The 10,330-nt window shown below is 53.5% G+C and overlaps 1 protein-coding gene across 2 annotated transcripts; it reads right to left on the reverse strand.

Annotated features, from left to right (window-relative positions):
- Positions 1 to 2,959: 2,959 nt before the first annotated feature.
- On the reverse strand, positions 2,960 to 7,602 carry LOC116077668 (brain-specific serine protease 4). 2 transcript variants are annotated; one of them, XM_031352369.1, is made up of 6 exons: positions 7,393 to 7,602; positions 6,567 to 6,593; positions 5,891 to 6,062; positions 5,467 to 5,744; positions 3,993 to 4,150; positions 2,960 to 3,449 (listed from the first exon to the last, which is right to left on the reverse strand). In XM_031352369.1, the coding sequence occupies exons 1-6, from the start codon at positions 7,550 to 7,552 to the stop codon at positions 3,243 to 3,245; spliced, it is 1,002 nt and encodes a 333-aa protein (XP_031208229.1). In that variant the 5' UTR covers positions 7,553 to 7,602; the 3' UTR covers positions 2,960 to 3,242. The 2 variants fall into 2 exon arrangements, with proteins under 2 accessions (XP_031208229.1, XP_031208230.1); XM_031352370.1 differs by lacking the exon at positions 7,393 to 7,602 and having other exon boundaries at positions 5,891 to 6,084; positions 6,567 to 6,664.
- Positions 7,603 to 10,330: the final 2,728 nt, after the last annotated feature.

A 10,330-nucleotide genomic window follows, 5' to 3' on the forward strand; every position in this document is an offset into this window, starting at 1 on the left:
TCCCCAGCTATTGGCTGTTGGCATCCTTATTTACCAATCAGAATTAACTTGGGGCAGGTTCCCAGAAGCTACATGGAACAGGCCCTCCCATGCAAACGGTTTGGGGGACCCAGTTAGCCTTAGAATGCAAAGCAGCTAAAGTTCTTCTGTCTGGTTCACTTGTCCCACATTTAAGAGTTCAAAATTCAAGGAAAGAGTCAAGTGCAGAATGGAAGGGGAGCAGAGACTGGGAGGGGGCACCCAGACCTCAGGGTTGATGAAGGCAGTATTCTTGCTGTGATGATTTTTGTCCCCACCCAGCACTGGAGAGAATGTCAGGCTCTGCAAGTGCTGTGGAAGGCTGAAGGTGCCCAGGAAAGGCATGTTTGCCAGTCAGGGGTCCAATCCTCTGAGACTGCCCAAAAAACCAAGGTGTTTATCTGTAGCCCCCAGTAAGTTTTATGTCCCCTTATCCAGAGCAGGACATGCTCAGGCCATTCCCTCTTTAGGCCAGAGGCCCATGTGTCCAGAGAGTCCTGGAAATATGGCCTAGCACTCTGAGCTGGGCAGGAGCAGCAAGAACTGGTGGACTGAGGTCCCCCATGTGGGAAAGGGTCAAGAAAATCCTAGTGCACCAACTTCCCTTTGCACACCCTAGGCTTCCCTGTGCCCTGGACTCGCAGGACCCCTTATGCTGTCACCATCTTGGCAAAAGTGTCAATACTCTGAAGAGAAAGTTGCCCTCTTCCCTTTGACTAACAGACCACTGAGGCAGTGGACCTCAAAGGGGGATTTCCCGGGACTCATGCTGGACGAAGCAAAAGCCTAAAGCCTGGTGCTGCCCCAAAGGGGCATGTCTCCTGAAAAGAGAAGTCACAGATCTGACAGGGCCATCTTGCCTGAGAGACTGGAACTGAGCCAGTGATGGGCAGGACGGAGAGCGTAGAAATTCTGGGATAGATGAGACAGAAGAGGAGTCCTCCACCTGAGCTTAGATGAAGACTCTTGCCACCCAGAATATAAAAAACCAGCGGGACTACAAAGTAAGTCTGAGTCCTTTCTCACTTCCCAGTCGTAAACCTTCAGTTCTCTAGGAAATTCTTCAGAAACCCCATTCAGTGAAGGCCATGTCCTAAAACCCCCCAGGGCTTATTGTTTCCCTTTCTTATATTATAACTCCATTTGAGGCATTTCCAGAGTCCCCTATAATCTCAGTTACCAAAAGAGATTTCCTGTAGACAAACACCACCAGCCTATTAAGTCACTGGCTGGGGACCACAGGTCTTCAGTAAGGATGATATTGGAGGAAAGATATGAGAGACAGACATACAGTGGGTGTGGGGGAGAGGAACAGGACGGGACAGGGTCAGAGTACAAGTGAGAAGGACAAAAATAGGACAGAAAGGGGGAAACTAGAGGAGAAAGAGATATATAAAATAAAGGTGCATGGGGGCTGGAGAGAGGCTCTGTGGTTAAGAGTACTGGCTGTTCTTCTAGAGGACCTGGGTTCAATTCCCACATGGAAATGCACAAGTACCTACAACTACAGTCCTAAGATAGCCTATGGCCTCTCCTGGTCTCTTTGGGCACCAGCCATGCCCGTGGTGTATACACATATATGCAGGCAAAATGCCCACATACTTAAAAATAAAATTAAAAAGAGGGCCAGACCAAGGCAAGGCAAGGTAAGAGCTTGAGGTCAGAATGAGCAGGAACCAGCCAGGAGAGGGAGAAGGCCCTGAGGGAAGGAAAGGGGACCAGCAAAGGAGAGCTGGGGGACACCACAAGAGGGGGTGGGCAAGGGACAATTGCAGACAGAAGGTACTATGTCATAAGCAGAGAGACTGTGGGGAACTCAGCCAGGCATGTGCTGGGGCCTGGGACACCTGAGTCACCAAGCACGCCCAGGCTGTATCCCTTACAAGCAGGTGGCCAGTTCAGGCTGTTTGTTTTTAAACAACATTTATTGCTTTCTAACAACAAAAGAAGTCACAACAGCGCAGGCAGGTGCAGCTCAGTGACGGTGAGGGACTTGCCTCGTGTGGAGGAGGCCCTGGGCTGCTCCTCTAATGTGTATAGGTCAGAACAGTGGGAACAAACCTTCAGGATTGGACTCTCCACAAAGCATGAAGCACACACAAACGCAGACAGTGTTCTAATCACCTCAGCTATTCCTGGTAGTAGACAGTTTCGTGAAGATTGTCTTAGTCAACTGTCGGAGCTGGCTGTTTTCTGGCCTTTGTTTTAGGTGAATCTCCAGGTATCAACTACTATAAAATGCACATTCATCCAGTTTTAGTGGCCTAGCCACCTCACCAAGCAGATGGGAAAAGTCCACAGCCCTGGCCTGGGGAGGGGCCTGGGCTGCAGGGTCAGACTTTGGTCCCAGGCATTTTGGAAGCCACAGACCCTCTCCTGCCTCAACCACACTGTCACTACGCTTCAAGGGGAGAGGAGAGGTGACTCAGGCCTGCCGCCTCAATGTTTTGCACCTCCTTGATGGAGAGGAATTTATGGACTCAGTAAACAGCCATCCTATGCATGACTCAGCAACCGGCAGGGTGTAGCTGCTCACCCTACCCAGGAGACAAGGTCTGGCAGAGGCTAGCTTGGACAACTTGCTTCAAGAGCAACTTGCTTTGAGTCTGCAGTGGGAGAGAGGCCCAGATGTGGCCTCAAGAGGAGCCAATCTCCCGCCCCCACCGCTCCCCCACCGCCCCGTGTAGCCAGCCCTGCTTTGGTGGGGACCCCAACCCTGCCCTCCTCAGTAGAGCACAGCCTTGTCCTCAGGCCAAAGTCTCCTGTCTCCTTCCTACTACTGCCTCAGAGAAAAGGCTAGCAAAAGCAAGGGTGGGCCTGACCTGCGAGCCAAGCTGGAGCTGTGGTCAGGCCCACGTGCAGCCTTACACCAACAGGATCCCGGTATTTTTGTTTCAACTGGGTTCTTACCATACATGGGACTGAAGAATAAAACAGGAACTGAGAATAAATAATTTATTGAAACTGGAATAAATATGTGGACATGGTTACAAATAACTGTAAAAAAAAAATCATTGCGCACACGCGCGCGAGCGCACACACACACACACACACACACACACACACACACACACCAACAGTCCTCGATTCAGGGGCGGGGCCTCTCTGTGGGCGGTTCCAGAACTTCCTTGTTCTCCCGCGCAGGCCGCAGGCGCCCCCCGGAGGTAGAAGACATATTTACAGTAGATAGAATTGCAGGAGGTCACACATCTTCAGATCCCAACTTAGGAGCTCCCTGTGTTCCCACTGTCCGCCAAGTGCCCGCGCAGTTGCACCCCTTGCACGATCCTTTGCACCCAGGAGCGGTGAGCTAGGAGGCTGGTGTACACACCTGGCCGGTTGCGCTCCGCACAGCCCTCTCCCCAGCTGATTATGCCACTCAGTAGCCAGTGGTCATCCACCTGGCACATCAGGGGACCCCCAGAGTCGCCCTGCAGAGAAGAAGGGATGTCAGGAAAGCCACACCTGCAGGCAATGTATCCCTGGAGATGGCCGTACTGAGTCAACCGTTCTATGGAGGCCCTAGAAGAACAGGCTTTCCAAACAGAACCACTTCTGATGGCATGCCCTCCCCACAACCACAAGGAGCAGGAGATGAGAGCACTTCTGTTTTACAGGTTTAGAAAGTGCTTATACCATTGGCAACATGGACACTGCAGCCAGGCCGTATGCTGGCCACTCCAGGGCTAACTGCTCCACCATCCTACCACCCTCATTCAATCATGGGACTGGCCCTTGAGGTCAGGATTCTGAACCACTGGGGCCTCCTCAGAATAAGAGCTGCCAACCTGCACTTTACTGTTGAAATGCTCTGTACACAGCCCATGTGTAGACTAGAAAAGCCCAGACAGCCTAACGGGACGCAGGCAGGGGTGAGAGAGGGTGTCCCTGGGGAGTCTCTGAGAGAGGAGACGTAGATAGAGGTGATGGCGATTGGGGTTCCCAGATGGGGCAGACAGAGGGTGGGCACTCACCAGACAAGCATCCCGCTCCCCTTCCAGGTAGCCAGCACACAGCATGTCCTCAGTGATGGCTTCCTGGCCTGCTCCCCGCCAGTACAAGCTTTTGCAGAGTTCAGAGTCAATGATGGGCACCTTCAGCTTCTGAAGGGTCTGCGGGTGGGGCAGGGGCACTGGGAACAAGGCAGAGAGTCGGCCCTGTGTGAGCATCTAGTCTCCTCTATTTGCCCTGCAGCACTTCTCAAAGGCGGGTGAATCTGCTCTTCAAACCCTAGTCCCAGGCTCCCCACCTCTTGAATTCACACATGGATGCACAGCCCTAGAGTCTCAATCCGCTCCCCGATGCCTACAGAGGGTTACACAACAGGAGGGTGTTCCTGCAAGGGCAGTGAGTTGGTATCCCCTAGGTTTGAATTGACCTGCCCCACACCCTCCTTGGGGTTAGTCGGGGGACCCCAAGGAAAGGCGGCAACTGTAGAATCCCAGCACCTGCCCGTGCCTGAGCAGTTCTTCTGGATTTAGGTCCAGGCTCCATTCCTTCCCTGTTGTCAATGTCCAGTTTCTCCTGCAAACCCTGTCTATACAACTCAGCTGTGCTGTCTTCCACAGATGTCTTCTGTTTGTCTGGGCTTATCCCAGGCTCTGTCTGTTTGTCCCAGGCTCTGTCTATCTATCCCAGGCTGTGTCTATCCCAAGCTCTGTCTATGCCAGACAGACAGGCTCTGTCTATCTATCCCTGGCTCTGTCTATCTATCCCAGGCTCTGTCTATCTGGCTACCACCTGAATTCCTCTTGCTTTTTTTTTCTACCTCTGTATTTCATCTGGTTTGTGATTGTACATGATATTTTCCAAACCTCCAAACTTGGGCTTTATAGTAATAGACTACCTTTCCTCCTGGGAATTTTGCTTGCTATTCACAGATGCTGCCAGCAGGGGTAGCTATTCCCACATGTGCTAGCTACATTTCCATCTTGCCAGCCCACCCCCACCCCACCATCCCACCCCCCAACCCCCACCCCACTCCCGATAGGGTCTTTCAATGTAATCCTGACTGTCCTGGGAACTCTCTCTGTAGACCAGGCTAGCCTCTAACTCACAGAGTTTGAGTTCCACCTGCTTCTGCCCCCTGAGTGCTGGGACTAAAGGTGTGTGCCACCATACCCAGCTTTTCCTTCCTCCCTTCCTCCCTTCCTTTCCTCCCTCATTCCCTTCCTCTCTCCCTCCCTCTTCCTGCTCCTTACCCTCTTCCTTCCTGCAAGTTTCTATTGTTGCTTTAAAATATGGTCAAAGACTCAACTAGACATGACCTAAAAATTGGCAGTTGACTTCTTGTGAGTTTACTTCTCCAGTTCCCCAAATCATCTTTTCTTGCCTCTAAAGGGAATTAAGGTATCCACCCTCTCCTAGCCCTGGAATCTGTACCCGAGTGACATTTGCCCTCTGTTCCCTGCTATCCCGGACCTCTCTGGAGTTAGATGGGAACCGCACCTCCATCTTGGATGCTTCCCCAGCCGGCAATCCAGCAGTCAGTGTTGGGAGGGAGACGGACAGAGGAGTCAGGTAGGCAGATGGGCAGGATCCGTTCAGAGAAATGGATGGGATGTTCCAGGCGCACCAGGGCAATGTCTGCATGGGTTCTCTCCTTTGAAGAATACTTGGGGTGGGGCAGTACCCAAGCAATGCCTACTTTCTGGGACCTTGGGCCTGGGTTCCCCAGCTTCCAGGCTCCCAACAATACTGAGAACTGAGATGGCTTGTCTATATTGCTGGAAGGAGAGAGAACAAGATGTCAGAGAGGGAGAGTGTCTGGTACAACAGCGTCCAGATCCCTGAATAGAGGCCTAGACAGCCCAGGACCTGAGGCAGAAAGCCTAGGTCCTGGAGAGTCAAAAGCAAGCCTGATTCCACATACCTCCTAAAGCAGTGTGCGGCTGTGACCACCCAGCGGTTGGTGAGCAAGGAGCCTGCGCAGTGGTGGGAGCCATTCTTGAGGATGCTAACAATCCAAGGCCACTGGGCATCTGTGCTGTCCTCACCTCCTACGACCCTGTTCAGCTGCTGGGGCTTCCCACAGTCTGGGGACACTGGCACAAGGAATGGCATCTTCTGTCATCTCAGTAAACAGATACAATTGTCTTCTGACTTGCCTGTCCACATACCTCCAAGCCCTGCAAGGCTTCAAACCTGTGCCCACCCCAGCATGTGCTCAGCACAGTCTACGGCTGCAGAGTGAGTGCCTGCCTGCCCTGTCCCTATCCCTGTCCCTGTCCCCTTTAGTTATCAAGGACTGGCCTTTTCTTCTTCTCTCCTTTATCTGGCCTTCCCTCCCACTCCCCTTAACCTTGATGTCTTTGGTTCTGTTGGCCTCTTCTGGGCCAACAGAACCAGAAGGGTCTGGAGGACCCTTCTGTCCTCCCCAGCCTTCCTAAGTCCCTCCCCAGCTCTTCTTGCCTGTATCCATCCCTTCCTCTTCAATCTCATGCTCCCTTCTGACTGGGGTCCCCACACTGACCTACCCTATAGAGTCAGAAACAAAGGCTGTCCACAACACAGCCCCACCTCCACCCACCCAAGATGCTCACACTCACCTCGGATGTTGGCAGCACTGATGGGAGCTGAGAGCAAGAGAGTAAAGAAGGTCAGTCCTGGTGGTGAGGAGCCCTGTGCCCCATGTCTGGGGAATCCCCCATTTTTCCAAACAGACTCATCCTGGGCCCTCCAGCACTGTTCCCTGCCCTACCACCTGTGACACTCACACATACACACACACAGGCACACACACACACACACACACACACACACACACATACATACCACTACACACACCACAGGTCCCTCCACACCCTGTTCTGGACAAACATCTTCAGACCCCTGCCTCCCAGCCCACCAGTTTTTGTCCCTTTGTCCTATGAGAAGGAAGAGAGCTTGGCACACGCACGTGTGCACACACACACACACACACACACACACACACACACACAGTCACCCAGGTTTTCTCCCCCAGTTCCCATGGAAGCCCAGGCAGCTGTCCTATTCTAGAACATAAGGAGACCCAGGATGGAAACCGAGGAGGAAACAGGAGATGGAGGGCATAGGAAAAGCTGCTCTGACAAGTATGATGACCCGCCCAGATGTAAGAGGAGCTCCTGAGCAGGCGGTGAGGTCAGAGCGCTCACATGCATTCAATTCTCATAGCTGCTAGGGAAACTGAGGCAGACCACATGCCAGAGGAAGAGGAACAGAGACAGAGGCATTGGGGGGGGGGGCGGTGGTGATGAAAGGAGACAGTGGAAAGAAGAGAGAACAAACTCAAGGGAAGGAGCTGAGCTTGGGAAGAGGAGGTGACTGTGGGTAAGAGGAGGAGGCAGGAAGAGAGGGTGTGGGGAGGAGGAGCAGGAGGCCCTTGGGGCTTACCTGTGGAAGTCAGTAGCACCAGAAGGATTAGGATCCTGAACTGGTCCCCACCCAGTGCTGGGGGAGGTCTGGAAATCATTGCTGGTAGGGGTGGAGACCCAGCAAGGCTGCTGGCTGGCTCAAAGGACCTAAGGGCTGTGTTGGTTGAGACTGACAGCATGGGTGGCTGTAGTATGTAGGGTTCCCTACAGGTTGCCCCAGGTTTTATTCTGTGAGGAGGAATGCTGTTGGACCAGTCCCCCAGGTGGCTGAGACTGGGCCACCCAGACTGTGGGTCAAGGAGGAGGTGGGGCTGCCAGAAGGAAGCAACCAGTTACTGGGTTCTAGGGGTGCCACCGGGACACTGAATAGGGAGCTCTGGCTCAGATGTGTGCCCAGGGTGCACCCTGCAGAGGGGCAGGTAGAGGCTTACTGACTGTCTAGGGCATGACTTTAACACTGACTGTCCAGGTAGCTTCCAGAGTGTTTGGGGTAGGAAGTGACTCAGTCTGGCATGGCCTTTGGCTGGGGTTGCCACGGGGACCTTGTTCCTTAACGGCCCATGTCCAGGGCCCGGGTTGCTTCCATGACTCAAGCCAGACACTCGGGGCCCTGGAATCCCGTTAGCCCACTTCCCCGAAAGCTGTGACTCAGGCTCCAAAGGGACAGGCATAATGGCCTCTTAGCCATTTGGCCAAGCTGTCCCTGGCACTTCCTCTCAGTTGTCACTGTAGGTGAACCTCAGGTGACTCATTTCTCACCTGAACTCCAGGGAGCCGGCCAACCCCAAAGTAGGAGCCAGAGCCTACCCACCCTACCCACCCTACACACACTTCAGAAGAACTAACCCTATAGTCATGTTCACGCCATGGGACCCCCACAAAGGGCCAGGGAGCTGGGCTTTGGGAAGCTGGGGTGCCGTAGGCTGGTGTGTACTGTCCTGGATCAGTGTCCTATACTTGTGACATCCTCACCTCAAGCAGGAACCAGCGACATCATCCCAAACAAATGTGTCCCTCCCCAGGGTTAGTTTCTGGGATCAGACCTGGCTGTGGAGGAAATGGGGCTCAATGAAAACAGTACTGTATTCTGAGGCTCTGCACCCCACTGTGTGCTGTCCCCAAGTCCTCTCATCACCCAAGAAACCAGGGCTGGTTCATCAAGGTCAGTAGACTGGCTGCTTGCTGGGTCGACTTTGGAACTTAGTGGCCCCCCCAGGCAGGATCGGCGGTGCTTGACTCTCCTCGGGGTGTCCCACAAAGCTTGCTCTGAAGAAAAGACCATGAATAAGTGTGGAAACTGGTACAGTAACACTGAACTCAGTGAAAGAAAGACAGGTTGATCTCTTCCCACCTCTGGGTCAACCACAGCTCTCTTGGGAGTTCCCTGACCTGGGTCTCCAAATTGCCCAGAGCTGGCCCGTCAGGTCTCTGTATTGCCCACCTCAGCCATTTGGGATCAAGGTGGTATTAGGCCCAGTTAGCACATGGATCCCCCCTCTCTGGCAAGGTGACACCCACATAACCTTGCCTGGGTACTGTGAACTGCAAACAGGCTGAGGTGTGTTCTATGGGCCACTGTGTGGGGAAGGAGGCAGGTCAGGGTTAACCTGCAGGCAAGATGAGACAGAGAGCCCCTGCCCCACCCCACCTCAAACATGCAAAATGTGTGGCCTCAGGAACCCCAGTGGTGCATTCTTCCCCTCCTATGATTGTGGGTGTCACTACAGGAGCAGGCAAGATGAGGCCAGCTTCCCCAGATACCTCAAGGTTATAGAGCAAATGTGGGGGAACACTCACCCACCTAATCACGCATCCCCTCAGGGACGCTTCTGCACCTCAGTTGCCCCCACACTTCTTTAACCCACTCCCAGTGACACGGAGGGCCTTGGCCACCTCAACTCATTCCACAAACATTTCTTGGGCCCCTGCTATTTGGCGAGACCTGAGCTAGGGTCACTGGGACACCCAGTGAGGGATGAGGCTTGGGTCCTTCACACCACATAGGAAGCTCTCATCTCCCGGGGCGGGAGCTGAGTAATAACATTGAGGTGGGCAGAAGCATGGACCTGGAAGTATGCTGTGACTGCTAGAGAGGAGGGGCATCTCCCTAGCCACCCTCAGATCCTAGCCGTTGCCTGCTGCACACTGGGTTTCAGTCGATGTTTGTCGAATGAATACGTGATTATGGAAGATCCGAGGTTGGAGACCAACAGACGCAGCATCCTGCATCTACATTTCCTCTGCCCTTCGCAGTTTCCTGACTCATTGTCCTGGGAACCAAAGAGGCGGGCACATCCCCAGTATGCTGCCTTCTTTGAGATGGGTGACCAAGAAGAAGCCCCCAGCAGAAAGGCTCTGTGGGCGTCAGAGGACGCCCCAAAAGCTAGATGGAAATTTCCTGATACAAGCTCTGGGAGAGATATTTCCCTCCCCAGGACCACTGGGTACTGCCCAGTTCCTAGGACGTGAAGAGTCAGTTCTCAAAGTCATGATTCAACATTCAGCACAATATTTACTGAGTGCCTACCATGTGCCAGACTCACACCCAGCATCGCAGCTGGGCATCTTCATGCTATGCAAGAGATAGATGAGATGCCCAGCCCTGCCACCCACACCACAGGTCCCTGCCAGCCTGCCTGGGGAGACCAGCCAATTCACACTGAGGTGTTGATGGCTGATAGGGCTGCGGGGAGCATCAGCGTGCTAGGAACAGCTGGAGCTAGCAATGCTGAAGCCAAAAAAATCCAGTGACTCACCCTCGGTGGTGGTTCAGATGTGGGCCCAGGGAGTCAGGGGACATACATTGAACAAGGTTATCCATTCTTATCCAACCGAAGGCTAGATAGCACCGCCTACTCCTCTGGACCTTGTACAAAGTCCTGGAGTCACCCACAAAGGAAGTAAGACACAACCAGTTAGGTCAGTCACCAGGCTGAACGTGGAGGGGGGGGGGTCAG

The sequence above is a fragment of the Mastomys coucha genome, unplaced genomic scaffold, assembly GCF_008632895.1.
Source record: "Mastomys coucha isolate ucsf_1 unplaced genomic scaffold, UCSF_Mcou_1 pScaffold5, whole genome shotgun sequence".
NCBI classification, from domain to species: domain Eukaryota; kingdom Metazoa; phylum Chordata; class Mammalia; order Rodentia; family Muridae; genus Mastomys; species Mastomys coucha.

Coding starts and splice junctions, on each gene's coding strand:
- LOC116077668 (XM_031352369.1), bottom strand. CDS start 7,552: ATGCTGTCAGTCTCAACCAACACAGCCCTTAGGTCCTTTGAGCCAGCC. Junction 6,063..6,566: donor CAGTGCTGCCAACATCCGAG/GTGAGTGTGAGC, acceptor TCCTTGTGCCAG/TGTCCCCAGACTGTGGGAAG. Junction 4,151..5,466: donor GGGAAGCATCCAAGATGGAG/GTGCGGTTCCCA, acceptor CCTTGTTCCCAG/TGCCCCTGCCCCACCCGCAG.